Source organism: Peromyscus eremicus, chromosome 17, assembly GCF_949786415.1.
Source record: "Peromyscus eremicus chromosome 17, PerEre_H2_v1, whole genome shotgun sequence".
Classification (NCBI taxonomy): Eukaryota; Metazoa; Chordata; class Mammalia; order Rodentia; family Cricetidae; genus Peromyscus; species Peromyscus eremicus.
The window spans coordinates 9,749,030-9,767,966 of record NC_081433.1 but is presented as its reverse complement, the minus strand read 5'-3'; the positions used below and the strand labels follow the sequence as shown (position 1 = coordinate 9,767,966).

The window sequence follows — 18,937 nt, the reverse complement described above, 5'->3', positions numbered from 1 at the left end:
CTGAGCTCTGCCCCTCTGTTTCTCTGATGCAGCTGGCGGTGCCCACCTGAGCTCTGCCCCTCTGTTTCTCTGATGGAGCTGGCGGTGCCCACCTGGGCTCTGTGGTGATATTGTGTTCCCCAAAATATTGTGCACCCTAATAAACTTATCTGGGATCAGAAAACAGAACAGCCACAATATTAAACATAGAGGTTAGGCAGTGGTAGCACATGCCTTTAATCCTAGCATTCCAGAGGCAGAGATCCATCCAGATCTCTGTGTGTTTAAGGCCACACTAGAAACAGCCAGGTGTGGTAACAAGAGCCTTTAATCCCAGAAAGTGATGGCAGGAAGCAGAAAGGTATTTAAGGCGTGAGGACAAGGAACTAGAGCTGGTTAAGCTTTCAGGCTTTTGAGCAGCAGTTCAGCTGAGAGGCTTCCAGTCTGAGGAAATAGGATCAGCTGCGGAACTGGTGAGGTGAGGTGGCTGTGGCTTGTTCTGCTTCTCTGATCTTCCAGCATTCACCCCAATACCTGGCTCCAGGTTTGTTTTTACTAATAAGACCTGTTAAGATTCGTGCTACAGAGCTCTGCCCCTCCGTTTCTCTGATGCAGCTGGTGGTGTTCTGTGACTGAGCTCACCATGGGCTGCTTCCACCCCCACCCCACTGAGTCAAGAGCTTCAGAGCAAAGCATCAATGTTCTTGTCTCTTCTGAAGCCAGAAGGCAGGCCAGTGCCAAGAAGCAAACGGGCCAAGCCCACACAGAAAGGGTCCTCTCTGCAGGGCCCAACAGTACCCCACCCATGCGACCCCCGACCCAGCCAGACTTGTGCCCACACACTGCCATGACACACTCCACGGGTTCTCATACACAAACCCAGGCCTTCAGACGTGGAGTCGCTGGACTATGAAATCCCCTGGACACATCCACACTTGATCCTCACCATCGGGTCACCATGGTCATCACTATCAGGACCCAAGTGGAAACACCACTGTATGACACAAGGCCTGGCCTTACGGGTCAGCCCGCTGCCTCACCACGCCGGTACCAGACGGTTTATCCTCTCCAAAGACTGGGCCTCCAATCCTGAGCTTACAACTAATGAGATGAGCACCACAGAGTACTTCATTATTCTTAAATTCTTTAAAGAAAGCCAGAAACCACACTGAAATCATGACTCCGTTTTCCTTTTTAAAAAAATAGACCAAATAAATAGAATGAAACAGTCAGTAGGCAAAGGACCTGGCCAGCTGGCACAAGCCTTAGCACTGAAACCAACCAACCAACCAATCAAAAAACCCAAACATACACATTTGTTTCCTTGGTCTCTCCCATGTCTTTTCTCCTTCTTTTATTTTGTTTTGTTTATTTCGAAAAGGGTTTCATAGGCCGGGCAGTGGTGGCACACGCCTTTAATCCCAGCACTCAGGAGGCAGAGGCAAGCAGATCTCTGTGAGTTCAAGGCCAGCCTGGTCTACAGAGTGAGTTCCAGGAAAGGCGCAAAGCTACACAGAGAAACCCTATCTCGGAAAAAAAAAAAAAAAAAAATGTAACAACCCACAGATACCACTTTCTACTAGTAGGTGTACATTAACGTGACAAGGAAAAGCAAAAAAGGCAAAGATGGAGAGAGGTCGATCACAGCACTATGAAAAATTACTGCTTTGTTTCATAATCAAGATTTCAAAATTCACATACAGAAAGAGGCAAAAGTCAGCATCCAGGCCCCGCCCCCATGGAAGGCCAGGTCAATGGGGTCAGGCAGAAGACCCTGAAGGGGGTGTACTCGTGTAGGGGCTGATGGCAGGACCTTCTTAAGGTACACTGTACCCCACATGTTCCTATAGATGTTGCCCCTTTCCAGAAGCTGCAGCCCAGGTCCCGTGCACAGTCACGGCCAATACCTTGCTACCTGTCCACAGATATACTCACGGATCACCTGACACCAGTTCTCAATTCATTTCAGACCCTTCCAAGCTGTCGGTCCTAGAACACCACCCCAATGTACTGTCCCCAACTCACATCTCCAGAGAGCACAGCTAATAAGACTTGTAGCTCTGCCCCAACAATAATTAATGGTGCATCCCACTCCGTCTAACCTAGCCTTGCCTATTTACCTCTCCACCCAAGCAAACTGTACTCAGGAATGAATGGCAATATGCTCTGCCTAGCTCCAGACACAACCTTCCATTGTGTACTTACTATTCTGAGTCGTGCAATTAAAGAATGACGTATTATACAACAGGGGTTTCTTTCAATTATGAAAATGGCTTATGCTATTATCTACAGACGACAACAGCCACAGTTGCTGCATTTTCACTTGTCTCTGGTGAACACAGAACACTTCCTGGTATTGAGCGTTTTTTTATACACATTGCCTCCCAGCGATTTCACACGGGAGCGGTACCAAGCCAAGAGTGGACAGCTGCAGGGCTAGCAGTGACTCCATCAGGTAACCTAGGGCCCAGGCACACAGCTCTCCCCACCCTTTAGAACTGCCAGCACTTGCTTCCAGACTCACCAGAAGCAGCAGCACATCAAGGCGTATTTTGATAAATATCTTCGATGAATCTAGAAGAACCAAATGCTAAAAGATAAAGAGGGCCGCGGTGTGTAGCTCAGTAGTAGAACTTGTGCGAGCATGATGACATGGTTCTAATCCAAACTCCTCAAAAACAAACAGTCATTTCCAATAACTGGCTTTACCTCATCCCTCAGTAGCTAAAACTCCTTTGTCAATAACTGGGCTGTATGGTGAAGCTAAGAAATGATGGGCGTCACCAGACACAGCAACTCTTCCCTCTGAGAAGCCACGAACTACTTACTGTCTAACTCTGGACAGTGACTTGTAACTTGTGTTTGATACTGAAGCCAACGAAATGAGAGAGAGCCGGTTGGAGCTGGAAAGGAGTGGCACACATCTAAAGATACTAAGTATAACCCTCAGTAATCTTTTCTGATAAAAGTTATTTTTTGGTAAAACGGAGATTTGAGATATGTATGTTATTAGTTACTTTGTTATTGCTGTGGTAAACCACTGTGTCCAAGGCAGCTTATAGAAGGAAAGGTTCACGTGGTTCCTAAGGGATGCAAGTCTTTCATCATCACTGAGGGGCCCAATGGCCGCAGGTGTGGCGGCTAGAGGAGAAAGCTGAGAGAGAGCTCACACCTGGAGCTACGGGCATACAAGCATACAGCAAAAGAGAATACATCCGGAATGGTGCATGGCTTTGAAACCTCAAAGGACATACTTCCTCCTTCAAGGCCCCGTAAACCCACCCAAACAGCACCACCAACTAGGAGCTAAGAATCCAAGGGTCTGCGCTTGAGGGAGGCATTCTCATTTAAACCTTCACAACTTTATCTATGCATTTATTTATTTATTTATTTGGCACTTACTGGGTGGGGATCCAAGCCAGCCTGCTGCCTGCCAGGCAAGTGTTCTGCCTCTGAGCCACACCCCAGCCCTGTCTCCTTGTTTATATGAAAGGTCTCACTGCTGTAGCCCAGGCTGGCCTCAACTTAAGCGCCAACACAGACTCTGACTAGTAAGTGAGGCTGTGCGAGAGGCCTAGCAGTAGATAGAGCATTTGCCTAACAAGGTGCTCTGGGCCGTAGCTACCAGCACCTGCGCTGCCTGTGCAAGGACCTAGATTCAATCAAGAATTCAATCAAAAAAAAAAAAAAATGTCACCCAGGAGTAAAAATGCCGTCCCTTGCCCAGATTCACACAGCTCACTGTGTGGCCCAGCCAAAGAAAAGAATGAAGGATTGCAGCCATCTGAGTTCACAAGAACTCCAGCAAAAGCTGTAACTGAGACGCACCCTGCCTTAGAGTCCACACCAAACACTGTCTAAGGCCCTCTGGGAACTGACACACTCACTAAAGCCCAAACATCCTTCTGCATTCCAAACATGGGGTCCCACAGAGTGTCCCGGGCCTAGACACCTGCTTTTATTTACTGTACATCTTGATTATTGAGCAATGGTGGGCGGCAAATAAATAAAATAAAAAAAAAAAAACAAAAACAAAAACAGCAGTCACCTTCACCTTAAGGGGACGCCAGGATCCTAAGCATCTCCATTCAAACGCCCCCATCTGACATTTCCCAGGCAATTCCAGCGCCCTGTGAATTCACCCCAAATCTCCAGCCCAGAGACTGCAAGTCACTATTGCACATGCCCTAGGGCTTTCTCCTGAGGCTACGGGGCATCCGTGATGCTAGGGACTAGTGACTGCTGTCTGTGTCTAGGGAAGGCATTGCCTGGTTAGGCGGCTGCTCACTGCTCTGGGTCTAGGCACACCCATTGACGTTGGGGGGCTTCTCATGGCCTTGTGTCTAGGGATACCCACTGACATAGAGGGCTGCAGGATGCCTTACCCATGCCTGGGGACACCTCAATGTTGAGAGACCGCCTGCTTCTGTCTGTGCCTAGGGGCCACCTGCACATTTGGGGGTGCTTCTTGCTTCCCTGAGTCTAGAGACACTGCTAAGTCTGGTGGGGGTGTAGGGGCTGATGGGCCCTGAGAGAGGAATACCGACCGGTTTGGGGGCAACTAAAACTGAAGTTGGGAGTTCCTTGCTGTCCTGTGCCAGGGACAGCGGATGAACTGGTGGGGGGAGAGGGCACGGGGCGGGGGGGAGGGTTGGCTATTCGCTGCCATCTGTGTCACTGTGCGCGCCGGTCCCGCAAACCCCTGGGTGGGGTTTAGCTACTTTGGGGAGCTGGGCAAAAGTGCAACTTTTAAAGCAAAGAAGCAGCCCGCGCAAGCGGCCTGGGGAGAGAGGAGGGGTCGCCGTGCTCACTCACCGAGGGGCCGGGCGCCATCCGCCGTCTGCGTCCGCTAGTTGTCCGGCGCCCCCCGCGCGCCCCGCCCGCGATGCGCTCCCACCCCGCCCTCCGGGGGAAGCCCCGCCCACCTCGCCGTGATTGGCCAGAGCGGGCCGTGCCTGGTGCCCACTGGCCAGCGTCCCTGCCCGTTCCCGGGACGCGCCCGGCCCTCGCGCCCGCGCATTCCTGCGAGGCCACGTGGCCACCTGCCCCCCCCTCCTCCCCGCCCCGCTCCGCCTCGCCCCAAGCCCAATGCCCATCGCCGCTGGGCGTGTGGGAGAGATGCTGCCTGCCAGGCGCTCCCGGGTAGAGAAGGCATGAGAAGGGCACCGGCTCGCAGTGCCTCAGAGTGGGCGCTTTTCCCCTCAGACGCTTGATCACTCAGGGGAGTGGCGCGGGACCAGAGTGCGCCTCCCGAGCATCCGCCCTCTATGGGACTCCGGGAGCTGCGCTGGCGCGGGCGGGAAACACAAGACACTTTTGCACTCCACCCATCGTGACCCCAGCATCTGCTGCTCCCTGCAGATCCCCGATCTAGGCTCCTGTGGGCAGGGGGCGCTAAACTACACTTCACCCCACCTTTGACCCTTCTCTCCCTGCCCAACTCTACCTTCTTGGGTCCCATGGGCAGGGGGCACAGAGCGGATACCACACCCATCGTGACTCAAGCATCCTCTGCCTCTTCCTGTCCACCTCTCCCATCTTGGGTACCATGGGCAGGGGGTGCAGAGCAGATATCACAGCCATCATGACCCCATCATCTAGTGCTCCTTGCAGTCCTCCCCTCCTGTGGGCAGGGGACACCAGGAGGACAATCCATCCGACGACGTGGAGAATCCACCCTCCCTGAGCCGCCCTGCCTGCCTAGGCCGTCCGGGCTGGTCGGCGTCAGCTGCTCCTAGTCCCGCCAAGTACAGGAGCTAGAAATCCAGACCAACAGTGACCTCAGCTCACCACCTCTCCAGGCCGTTTTACAGCTTGCCTGTCACCAGGAGGCTCTTGTGTTCCGGACTTGAGTCCATGCACAACTAACTTTCTAAAGCAGCAAGCGATGCTAGAGAGAGCCTAGCCAGCCTCTGCCAGGTGCCTGGTCCTGGAAGGGTGGCGCTGTGGAGCATCACACTGTGGGCCATGGTGTTAGGAAAAGTGTCTGCATAGAAAAGCGCTGGGGTATTCTGGAAGGGCCCTTCTGGGCAGTTGAACTTGCTCAGCACAAACCTTTATGGGAGCTGTGGACAAGCCCGACTTCTTAGAGACTCTAAGCCCACTCAACTAACTACAGAATGAGTTCAAAGAGATATTTGTTCCGCATTAAGTGTCCACAAAGCCGATGGACTCTGTAGTTAGGGGCTTCTCTGTAAAATCAAACAGACTGACTACTCTGAATGGAGAAATCTAGGTACAGCGACACATCACAGTTGTTAACAGCACTCGCTTACAGAAATGGACCGTGTTGTTTCCAAATGCTCTCTCAGACCGTCTGAACATGGGGAAGACATTCCTGTTGTCTCCATGGAAGACCCTCTGGGTAAGCTACTCAAAGAATGCCCGGACTAGAAACGTGAAGGACATTTTCTAAACAACTTTTTGAGAGGAAACAGGTCTGTACTGTGGCATTTTCTGCAGGAGTGAAGAGCACACAGCATTCCCCAACGCTGTGAACGAGCCCCCAGACTCAGGGCTGGCAATGTCACTGAGAAGGATCACACCAGGCAAGGGCCTGGGGTGAAGCTGGTCAGAAAGGAGTTGGGCTGGCTCAAGTCCCGTCCAGTCCGTTGTAGTTTCACACACCACTATGTCTGTAAGCCCACAGGTGGGAATGTGGGACTTTCCCTTTTAGTCCTCTTTGACCCATGGTATACCAAGAAAAGTTAGGCTTAATTACCACACATTTAGAGATCTCCTTTTTATTATTATGTAAATACATTTATAAACACATAACTATATTTCATTATACAAGTAGGGCTTCGCCGAGTGGTGGTGCACACGTCTTTAATCCCAGCACTCAGGAGGCAGAGACAGGCGGATCTCTGTGAGTTCGAGGCCAGCCTGGGCTACCAAGTGAGTTCCAGGAAAAAGGCGCAAAGCTACAAAGAGAAACCCTGTCTCGAAAAACCAAAAAAATAAATAAATAAATAAATAAATAAATAAATAAATAAATAAATAAATAAAATAAAACAAGTAAGGCTTCATTCTACTGTGCCCTAGCAGTATATGATTTTAATCTTTAAGCCTTATGAAGACGTTTCATGGCTAGCATTGTGTTTGAGCAGATGTTCTGTGAGCATTGAACTGCATCTGTTATGTAATCAAACTCAGGCCCTTCATTCGCTGATGTAATGTTTTGATTATGGCAATTAGGTCATGTCCATGACCAGTTGTTTTTATCTGTCTGTCTGTCAGGTACTGAGAATGAATGGTGTATTACTGACTTCAGCTGTCCCTACCCATTCAACATCGCCCTAAGCATCTAACAATGTTACCAAGTAAACCAAATAGTGTACGGAGGGGGTATGCTATACACAGAAAATATGTATGTTAAAACCTTAATCTTAGAATCAAATTTGAAATGGACCACAGACTAAAGTGTAATGACTGTAGAGTTTCTAGAAGAAAATGGGGTAAAATATCTTACTGATTTCCAGATAGGACACTCAGAAAGCACTAAAGTGCCTTAATCAAGACTTAAAATCCCCACTCATCTCAGGGCATGGTTAAGATGAAGAGATAAGCCACAGCTCCAAGCAGATAGTGGTAGTACACTGTTCGGTTTCCATGCGAAATGTGCCTCCACAGGTTGATATATTTCAGCACGTGGCCCCCGCCTAGTGGCACTGTTTGTGGAGACTGTAAATCTTTAGGGTGTGGGGGTCTAGCTGGAGAAAGGGGGTTACTGGGAAGGTGGGCCTTGGGGCATATACCCCAGTCCCCTTTCCTGCCTGATGCATTTCTTGCTTGGTACCATACACTAAGCAGCTCCCACACGCTCCCACAACCAAGGGGCCACCCGTCACCATGCCTTTCCTGCCATGACACATTGTGCCTCTTCAAACCATGAGCCAAAACAAACCCTCTTCCATTAAGCGCCATCTTGTTAGGCTAATATTTGGTAACAGTGATAAGGAACTGATATATACACTGTATTTTACCCCTCCCCCGAAATCGCCGCCTTTGTCCATTTCATGTTGCTGTAACAGTGTCTGAGAATGGGTAATTTATAATAACAAGGAACTGATTACTTACAGGCCAAGGGCTCCCATCTCTAGTTTGTTTTCTATTTCTGTGCTAAAGGCCACGACCAAAAGCAACCCGGAGAAGAAAGGGTTTATTTCAGCTTACAACTCCAGGTCACAACCCATCACTGAGGGAAGTCAGGGCAGGAATCTGGAGGCAGTACCTGAAGCAGAGACCATGGAGGGATACTGTGTCCTGGCTTCTTTCCCATGGCTTGCTCACACCCTGTTTCTTTTTTTGTTTGTTTGGTTAGTTGGTTGGGTTTTTTTTTTTCCTTTTTGTTTTTTTCCGAGACAGGGTTTCTCTGTATAGTTTTGCTGACTGTCCTGGATCTTGCTCTGTAGACCACGCCTGCCTCTGCCTCCTAAGTGCTGGGATTAAAGGCATTTGCAGGCTGCGCCACTGGCTTCACTCTTAAACCATGCAGGACCACCTGCCCAGAGGTGGTACCACCTGCTGTTGTTTGTTTTTAACTCTTTCAGTGGGGTGCCCTGCCACTCAGCTCAGCTCCCAAATAAATCCCCCCCCACACACACACAGGCTTATTCTTAATTATGATTGCCTGCCTTAGCTTGGCTTGTTTCTTGCCAGCTTTTCTTAACTTATATTATCCTGTCTACCTTTTGCCGTTGGGCTTTTACCTTTCTCTTACTTCTGTAAATCTTACTGTTACTCTGTTACTGGGTGGCTGATCCCTGGAGTCCTCCTCCTTTTCTGACTACTTCTTTTTCCCAGATTCTCCTTCTATATCTTCTCTCTGCCTGCCAGCCCCACCTATCCTTTCTCCTGCCTTGCTATTGGCCATTCAGTTCTTTATTAGACCATCAGGTGTTTTAGACAGGCACAGTAACACAGCTTCACAGAGTTAAACAAATGCAACATAAACAAAAGTAACACACCTTAAAATAATATTCTACAACAGCCCACAGAAGTCTGGGTCCTCCAACTCCAAACACTGATTAAGAAAATGCCCAGTAGGCCAGTCTGATGGAGGCATTTTCTCAACTGAGGTTCCCTCTTCCCAGATGACTCTAGCTTGTGTCCAGTTGAGAGAAAGTTAACCAGCACATAGGGAAAGGGCCTTCTGGGTGGTACATCATTCAGGGTTGGAAGAGAGAAAGGCATGGAAGGGAAAAAGAGATAGCACACATGTGCAAGAGGAGTGAGCTTGTCCTTCATGAGGGGTCCACTCATGATAAGCCTGTGGTGAGATTCCATTCATGAAGGTGGTGCCTCATGCTCCTAGTACCTCAGCTGGGACTGATTGCCGACACCGCTGCATTAGGACTTGCAGTCTAGGCCTCTGCATACTCCCACAGAGTTCAGAGGGTGGGGCATGCTGGAAGGATGCTGAAAAAATCCTGTTCTCATATTGCATATCCAGTCTTTGCCTCCGCACTGAGGTCCAATCTGGCCTCCTAGCCTCCACAGGCGACCTAACAAAACTTTCCTAGGAGTCCTGTAGATATACAGCTTGGTGACTGAAAGCCCGTGCCTCGTCACAGGCGCTCAGCCTGGGTCCTTCCTACTCCATCTCGGCTCCTGTCCACACACCGATGGAGCCATGATGGGTCACCCGGGCAGGTAGAGATGACAGCCTGAGAGCAGACAGTACAAGATAGCGCCATGCTGCCCGCCACACAGCCCGTTCTGGGTGTCTACCGAGCTATCAGTATTTGCCCTTGTGGAGATTCCAAACACAAACAACTACTACGACAGCATCACTGCCAAGCATCGGTGGCCGGCAGCCTCTGAACGGGCAGGAGCTATCCTAGGGAGGATCAAGTTTTGAGTGGGCAGGTGGTCCTAAGGACAGCACGGGGATGGGATCACCCAGGAGAAAAGTGGGTTTGGGTGAGAAGCAGTGCTCGCTCTCCTGTGCAAGTCACACCCACAGCCCTCTAAACTCACCGGGATGCACACGGAAGTCCATCTTCTCTCACATCTCTGCAAAGCCATGAGGACAGTGAGCTGAACCACCTGGAGGGATGCCATTTTTGTCTGAAAAACCTTTGGTGAGCCACCCTCAGCTAAGACTTGGGCAGTACTGCCCTGAATCCCATGACTGTTCCCTTCCATGGGAAATGAAGCTGGTGTGCTAGGGTTAAAATGTAATTATGTTCTGGGGGCCAGAGAGCAATTGGCACCTCTCCCAGTAGGTGACGCTGGGCAATCCAATAGCCATGTTCATGACACGGTTATCTGCTAGGTTCCCAGGCCAAAGGCAGAATCCCTGGACCGTAGGACCAAATGTCTCAGGCTGCCACCTGCCAGACACCCCTGCTGACAGCCACAATACCTCCACATCCTCTCCCTCCATCTAGCTCACGGAAGCTACCTCTGACCCAGCTACTCTTCCTCTTCCCCTCAGAACAGGCTGGGGACACTTCAGTGGAGACAACAGGGGGTGGATGTTACAAGGAAAGTGGGCTTCGAACAACAGGACGTGGACACTACAGGCATATTCAGACTGGCAAGATTGAGCACATTCCTTGTGTATCCTCCTAAGGGGTCATGCCGCTCAGGGATGAAGCCACACAGCTTAAATGGCCAGTCCTGCCTTCCACCGAGCTCTGAGCTTTATACGATCCTCCTCTCCTACACCCGGGGTCTCTGGGTGTGTCACCAGCCTGAGCTCTGATCTGCTAACTCATGCATGTTGGTAAGCCAAAGCATTAGTTCTTCTCTGTGTTTCAGGCAGAGGCAGCAGCTTGGCAGGTCATGTCCTTGGGTTTTCTAGCCCTAGAGATCTGTCCCTGCCCCAACCTAGTCTTCCTGTGATAGACGGAGGCCAACGAGAAAAGGGAGGGATGCTGAAAACATGAACCAGAGATGACTTTGGGACCATGTAGATAAGGCCGGCTCTCACTGGGGCCTTTTCAGTAAATCTGTACAATGCCGTGGGAGAAGGACGCATTGTCCCTGTGGGAACAGTGACCTTTTGTTTCCAGAGCTTCTGCAACAACTGCCTGTTTTCTTGCTTTGCTCATTCAAAGTGGGGGGAGAGGCAAAGAGCAGAGACACCCAGAGGAGCCAGTAGTGGTGGACAGACACCTCAACTAAACGTTTTCCATTTCTGACTCCTCATGGCCCAGGAAGGCTTTGCGGGACTACGCCCTCCCTCTTCACACAGGCACACCCCAATAGCCTCCGTCTTCCTGGCCCTCAGAGTGCCCCCAGGGTCCTCTGCTCTGTCCAGCCAGCCTCTGCCAGCACAGAACAAGGACTGGGCAGCTGGAGGGGGCAGTAGTGGGGGATGAAGGAAGGAAAGAGATGCCATAATACCCCTGTCAGAACCAGCAGAGTCCTCTGTACCAACAAAGCTGGCAGGAAAAACAAGCAGCCCCGGCAGGGCAGGCACGCTTAGCGGCAGGCCAAGGATAGACAGTGTGTGGTGTTTTCCGGCCCCATCACCATGAATTCTCTGCAGCTCACAGTGAGACAGTTAGCTCTGGCTCTATCGTAAGCATACTTTCTGGAGAGAGATGACAGTCTCTGGGCCACATCTGTGATAAAGGTCCAGCAGACAGAGTGACTCGGACTTCATGGTTGTGGAGAATTCAACGAATGTCATGGACAGAGAGCTGAAATTATCGTGAGCTAACATCAGTCCCCTTCATAGACACTCACTTCCAACCTCTGCATCTGACTTAAACTCTGTGAGTTTAGCAGGGGAGACAGGAACCAACATCTTTTCACCAGATAGGGTATTAAAGGCAGACAATCTCACCTAAGTCTATCTGGGTGATGATGACCCGGAGGCAGCTGCACTGCTGACCTTCCACCGGAGCGCACGGGATGACTCACAGAAGCTGCATCCTTGGAGACCCCTGCACAACCTGCAGGCAGAAGCGTTTCCTCTCTGCCTTTACAGCACTGGGGAGAGGCTCCTTGGCTCTTGTTAAGTTTCCTAAGCCTCTGGAGCCCTAGGACCTCCCCCACCCCACCCCACCCCTGCCCTAGGAGGAAATGCTTCAGTTAGAAGGAAATACAGATAAAAGGGGTTAGAATGAGATCACCAGCTTCCACCAGTCCTAAAGCTAAAGTTATCTAGTAGCACCTGAAACTCCAAGCGGGACGTCCTGCCCATCTAACCCGGGGTCCCTGTCAACACGTGTGGCAAATGCATCGATTCACGACTTCTTTCGTTCTGTGACAAAAGTTACTGTAGCCTTTTCCTACAAACCTGAATCTGTTTTCCTGGGCCGTATCTGGCCCAGAATAAACTACTTCTTATCCACTTCGAGGTGAGAGCTGTGTTTTGTTTTTATGCTGGGGTCACACGTGCCCACCAGTAACCCGAATGATTCAGGAGTTACCAGAATCACATCAGCTGCTCAGGACCTTTTAGGAAGAGGCCCAAAGATAAGTAAGTGGCTTCTAACAGGGTGCGGAGGGCCACACAGAATGCCGGGAAGTTCAGGGGAGGGCTCTGGGAGTTCCGGAAGTGGAAGTGTGTCTCAGAGTGCTGGAAGCTAAAAAAAAAAAAAAAAATTCAGAGCTTGAGAAGACCCATAGCACAAGGGGCTGACCTCTACTTCACCTCAGGAAATAGAGGCTGAGGTGTGGCCTCCTTAGTTACACTTTAGGCAAGAGGGAGCAAACTGTGTATCCAGCCCAGCTTGGAACATCCTTCTCCACTGCATCCAGAGTCCAGCCTAGAATTTCATCACTACCATTACAAAACAACCACATTAGCGCCTTACCCTTGCCCTCAGAAGCTCACTGACTTCCAGAAAGTATGGTAGTGAATGCTAATCCTCTATGTTCATCCTGAAGCCTCACAGGTCTGCATGTCTCTGCCTCCAACGTAGGACCTGCCTTGGTCTGAGTTTCTATCGTATGAGGGCAGACATGGGGACCCTACTTGAACACATCCATTCAGCACATGCTTCAGTATTTCTGTTTTTAAGATATTCTGAACCAGACACAACAGAAAAACAATTGTCACTGACTTACTTCAAGAATTATTAGCTGGGGCTGGAGACATGGCTCAGTGGTTAAAAGCACTGGCTGTTCTTCGAGAGGACCTGGGTTTGATTTCCAGAACCTACATGGCAGCTCAAAACCATCTGGAACTCCAGTTCCAGGGGATCCACTGTTCTCTTCTGGCCTCCTTTGGCATCAGACATCTACGTGGTACATAGATGTATGTGGTGGTTTGACTAGGAATGGTCCCCAGAGACTTACATGTTTAAATGTTTGGCCCATAGGGAGTGGCACTATTAGGAGGTGTGGCCTTGTAGGAGTAGGTGTGGCCTTGCTGGAGGAACTGTGCCACTGTGGAGTCGGGCCTTGAGTTCTTATATGCTCAAGCTATGCCCAATGTGGCACAGTCTCCTGCTGCCTTCGGATCAAGATGTAGAACTCTCAGCTCCTTCTCCAGCACCATGTCTGCCTGCATGCCGCCATGCTCCCCGCCATGATGATAAAGGACTAAACCCCTCAACTGTAAGCCAGCCTCAGTGAAATGTTTTCCTTTATAAGAGTTGCCGTGGTCATGGTGTCTCTTCACAGCAATAGAAACCTAAGACAGCATCGTGCAGTCAAAACAGTCATACACATAAAAATTAATGAATCAATTAAAAAGAATTATTAGCTGGTTGTGGTGGAATGTAACTGTAATCCTAGCACGGGGAAGCTGAGGCAGGAGGATGGAGCTTTTCCAGGCCTACCTCAATAAAAGCCCATAGCTTCTTAGAGGCACTGTATTGTCTGCAACCCTAGATCGTTGCTAAATCATTTCACATTTCACACACACAAAGGGAAAAAAATCACGAGCTGTATCTCCTACAAAGCCAACAGCACACGACTAGAGAATATCCGGAGGAATCTCAGTTTCCTTGCTCACTGCTCTGAGGAAACCCAGGAGACAGGTAAAGGGGAAGGAAATGGGTTTATCTCCTTTGGTCCAGAAGGGGAGGGGACAGTTCCCAATCTCCTCCAGCTTGCTAACTGCAGTGTACTAAGGCAGGGAAATGCACATGTGTGGCTTTAGCTGTAAACCTCAATTATCAGACCTAGGAGTATCACTCACTGGGGTGAGTACCCACTGATGCCACTAATTATCCTCATCCCCCAGATGTAATTTTCTAGAGAAGCTCCGATCCTTATTATGACTTCATAATGCCAGTGCCAGGACTCAGGGGCATCCAAACGACAGCCCTCCCCTGGCTTTATCTGCATGCCAACTCATGATCTCACTCACTTTCTGAGAATTTCCCAGAGCAAGGGAAGATCAGACAGACTATTCCACTCTGTTTAGGGAATTCCACACAACCTATGTCCAAATCACTCCAGCTGCTTGTCTTAATCAGGTTACCAAAATTACCATCATCACTGAGGGGCAAACAGACAAAGACCTCTGACCTGACCCTCCACAGAAGACCAGACTTACATAGCACTCTAGTCAGAAGTATGCCTTGAACTCAGCCTGACCAACATCATACCAACCAGAAGAGGGACGGCATCACCAGCTGGTGCAGAGACGGAGGAACCACAGCAGGTTGACTAACACAGGTCACATGACTCAACAGCCCTGGAGCAGGAGAGGTGGGGGGGGGGGAGCGGGACATGCAGGAAGGAAATGTCAGGACGGAATTAGACAAAGAGCCTGGACTCCGCGGAGTTAGTGTAGCTACACGTGGAAATGTGTCTGTCCTTATGAAATAAGCACTAAGTATCAAGGGGTACAAAGCCAGAAGTGATGAACCCCAGTCGTCTCACCAGGCAGGAGGGCTGAGGCAGGAGGATCCCCTAAGCCCAATTTGAAGCCAGCCTGGGTAATAATAGAGAAACCTATCTCCAAAGAAAAAGGGCCGGTGGGGAACAAAGGGATTTTCACAAGTTAATGACAAGGAGAAAGGAAACTGAGGAACAGGGAGGGGGAGGCAGAGAGACTGGAGACAGACAGGCAGGAAGGACCGCTTTAACGTGGGACAGAGTGCTAGAAAGCGCCAAATCTGGAAGGGGGAAAAAGTCAATGAAAGGCATTTTGACTTCTGTTTTTATTTCCCCAGCTTTTCTATTAAACAAAAGTGTCAGAAATCAAAGAAAACGAAACCGAGTAACTTGCTTAACTCAGAGCCTAGCTCCTGAAATGACAAAGGGAATTCCGAAAGGTCAGCAATCCCATCCTGGAAGTTTCCTCTGAGAGAAATTGTTCACACTGTAAGGGGCTGGTGCGGCTCATCGGCACATTCACATCCTGGGGGTGGGGGTGGGGTGAAGGGGAGTCTTGTGTTGCTCTTAATAGGGTAGGTGTCCAATCTTGCATCCTTTGTCACTGCCTGTCCCTCGGGCAGGTCCCTGCAGTGACAAGAGCAGATGGTCCTGCAGACAGAAAGGACCAGGAAATGGAGAGGCTCTCTGCTTTCTTGGCTCACCTTCCTGTGGGTAGAAAAGCACACCATCCAGGAGCCCCTCCATGCTTGCTGGTCAGTTCCATGATAGGTGAACACAAGGGCAGCCAGGGAGGCAAGGAACCACCACAGAGGGTCAACATGTTCAGTGTGACTGTGCCAAGCAAGAGCTCAGGATTAAGAAATGAAAGCCACCACGTTTGGTAAACAGCTTCGTGGTGCTATGCTTTTGAGCCGGTCACTAGCTAACGAAAACACACATGGGAGGAGCCTGCAGCCCATCTCTGGCTCAGCAGCGAGCTGGGGCCGATTCTCCTCCGATGGTTTTGGGTGGAAACAATGTGTCTGGGTGGACCTGTGTGCTGTGAAGTTCCTCGAGAGGAAAACTGGCCGGCTGAGATGCGCTGTGCTGCTGGGATTCTGTGGCTCACACAGCAGTTTTGAAAACCAACATGGTGAATGCTATGAATGTTACAGGGACTGCGACCAGTTTTCTTTTAAACATTTGGCGGGATTCTTTTTTTTTTTTTCCTCCCTCCTCCTCTCCTCTACTTCCCCAACTCCAACCCATCCTCTGTAAAAGCTCAGAAAGGGGCAGGCCCCCCATGAGCTTCAGCAAAGTGTACAGCTCGGCACATCAATCTTGGCAGGGGGTGGTTAAATGGGAAGACTTTGCATCTATAACTTTTAGCAATAGCTAAGATTTTAGCACTGGGTTCATTTTTGAAATATTTTGATGAGTTTGGGGCTGTTTGTCTTAACATGGTGAACTAACAGGAAACGCAAAGCCTCCACCAGACTGGAGCGTAACAATAAAATCACCAAATATAAACCAGCATGATGGCAAACAGAGGAGACTACAGGGCAAAAGGTGAGTTCTCACGGAAGGTTCCAAGTCGGAAGCTAGAGCGCTCAGTGTCTGTGAGACATCCAGAACCCAGGGCTCCAGAGGCAAGGTAGGGCTCAGGCTACACTGTGAGAGATGTCATGACAGAGGCAACCCCACTCCCTTGGAGTTACCAGAGAAAAGACAATAAAGGTTTCTTTAATATCTATCCTCTATCTATCTATCTATCTATCTATTGATCAACAGAGAGAGAGAGAGAGAGAGAGAGAGAGAGAGAGAGAGAGAGAGAGAGTGAGCGCTAGGCAAATAAACTTTGGGTTTGTCTTTTAAAAAAAAAAAAACTTATTTATTTGTGGTTCTGTGGCTGGAGCCCAGGGTCTTGGGTATACTAGATAAGCATTTACCACCGAACTACATCCCTAGTCCTATGCAAGTAAAACTTATATCAGAAATAAACATGTGCATAGTACATGCCAGCTACTGAATGGGGGGAGGGGTTCACAAGGAGGAACACTGAATTAATATCCTGTATCATTAGAGCAAAACAAAGAAATTTAGATACGGAGTTGACCTAAGTATCCAGTATTCATGACAATTGTCTTGTGTGGCTTTACTGCTGGGTGAGTTAAGAACATGCCTTATGGGGGCTGCTGAGCAGAGATCATAGTGGGCCCTGGCTCCCTCCCGCAGCTCTTCTTCTGATGTAGGCCCTTGGATGGCCTGGGGACCACAGGCAGCCACTGCTGAAGGAGGGTCAAGCTCAGGCATGGCTTGAGGCTAGAAGCAGACAGCCTGGTTCTCAGGCAACCTGAAGACAAGAGTCAGCAGCCTTAGCACCCACTCAAGGGGGCAGCTTCCTGCCACATAACCAGTTTTAGACTATCCCTAGCTAACAGTCACACAGTATCATCAACCCAGAGCTTTTTAGTTTGTAAATCACTTGACATGTTTAACCAAAGAAATCTTTCCTATGTATCAGGTCGTGTGACAGACACATTGGTTTGCACTCCCTCATCATAAAAGGAGAGGCTAGCACATAGTTCCCATATGGGCCACCTGCCTGCCCAGGTCTCTTCCCAGGGCCCTCCTTGCTGTGTGGGGGTGCAGCTGGCTTCCTGGCCTCCTATCCTGTCTTACCTGGTTGGCTATGCCCTCAGCAAACATTTGGTCTCCCTTCTGGGTTGGTCTTCTGCCACACACAGGCACACGCAGGATACCTGCCACGTGTTGGCTCATCCACTCACTTGCCAGTGGCTGGGTGGGCAGCCATACCTGGAATAGGTGAGGGAACTTGAGACACCAGCCCTAGGTGGGGCTCATGAAACCCTGACACGGGGGGGTGCCAACACTCTTGGCACCAGCATTTGATTGTTGTGCCCCCCAAAGTTATATTGACACATGACACCCACAGTGGTGGGTTAAAAGGGGCCTCCTCCCAGCCACCAGCTTCCACAAGCAGCAACAGCTCTAGCCAGAGGAGGCACATAAGTCACCATGTGTCTAGCCCTGATCAGAGCCTTAGAAAGACCTCCAGGAACCTAAGTTAGACTTATTAGTCCTTTTAGCCCTTCTGCTCTTTGGAGATATGATATCCCTTCCACTTGGGGGTAAAGCAATGATCCATGGAGGAAGGACCAAGCCTTTTCCTGACCGAAGCCACCAGCACCTGACCTTGGACCTCTACGCCTGGGAAACTAGGTGTGGTTAGTCTCCGCTCTTCCTCTGGGACAGGCTCAGGTGTGGTCACTATGGCACGCAGGACAGACAATTCAGGACTTCCATCAGGAGGGTCACTACGGGCTGTGTGAACAGGCGCTTAAGAGCTCAGGTAGAGCTATGGCCTCTGGCTAGCAGCGTCACTGTGGGTGGTCACCAACCCCTCTGGACCGTCGCTTCCCCAGCCATACTGGGAGCAACAGGGCCTCCTGAGGAACTCTCTGTGTAAAGAGGGCCAGGGCATCCAACTGACCTCAGCAACGGGCCGGTCACTGGCTGTGCCGCACTGAGTCCAGCACCACTTGGGGGAGCCTGTGGCATGCTGAGAGAAGAGCTGGTACTAAATTAAAGGGGTACTAAATTAAAGGGGCGGGGCCAAGGCATCAGTGAGAGCCAGGGAAGACACTGGGCTGTTTCCTGCCACTCTATACCCCGACCCATCATTCTCTACATTTGAAAACAGCTCGGGTATCTAGAATGTGTCCCTTTTGCCGTAGCCGAAGACAGAAAGCAGGCAGGGCCTCAGACATGCTACATAAGCACTCTACCCTTAAGCGACACCACACCCTGTTCTAATTCCTAACACATGATGCACGAGTCTCGTGGGGCACACGTGCAGCTGAACCTTGGCCCATGTGAGCCACAGAGCAGGCCAAGCCTAGGCTCATGTCAGTGTCCTCCTCACCACGCCCCTCTCAGAGACCTGTCCGGCAAAATCGTGGAAACCGTAAAGGTGCTACAGTTAGAGAGGGTGGCCGCTCTCCGGGAAATAAAGACAGGGCTAATGGTCACATCACCCCAGAGCCTTCTCATCGGACACTCTTGCCTCCAAAGTCCCAGGGGATGTGTGTGGAGCAACCAGAGGCCACTTGAGCTATGGAATGGCGCCCAGCGGACACACATCAAGACGGAGGAAGCAGTGTGAGGTCACGCTCCTAGTGTCGGCCAGAGAAGTCGGCTCAAC

The 18,937-nt window shown here is 50.3% G+C and overlaps 1 protein-coding gene across 2 annotated transcripts in view; it reads right to left on the bottom strand.

Annotated features, from left to right (window-relative positions):
* Positions 1-4,879, bottom strand: part of Arhgef10 (Rho guanine nucleotide exchange factor 10) — a 94,125-nt gene extending 89,246 nt beyond the window's left edge. The window contains exon 1 of one of the 2 annotated variants that reach the window (XM_059244300.1): positions 4,795-4,879. Coding sequence is in view for 1 of the 2 variants with exons in the window: in XM_059244299.1 (XP_059100282.1) it covers positions 4,795-4,812 (18 nt within the window). In the remaining variant the exon portion in view is untranslated. The remainder of the gene's footprint in view (positions 1-4,794) is intronic. The other variant, XM_059244299.1, reaches the window with a different exon arrangement.
* Positions 4,880-18,937: the final 14,058 nt, after the last annotated feature.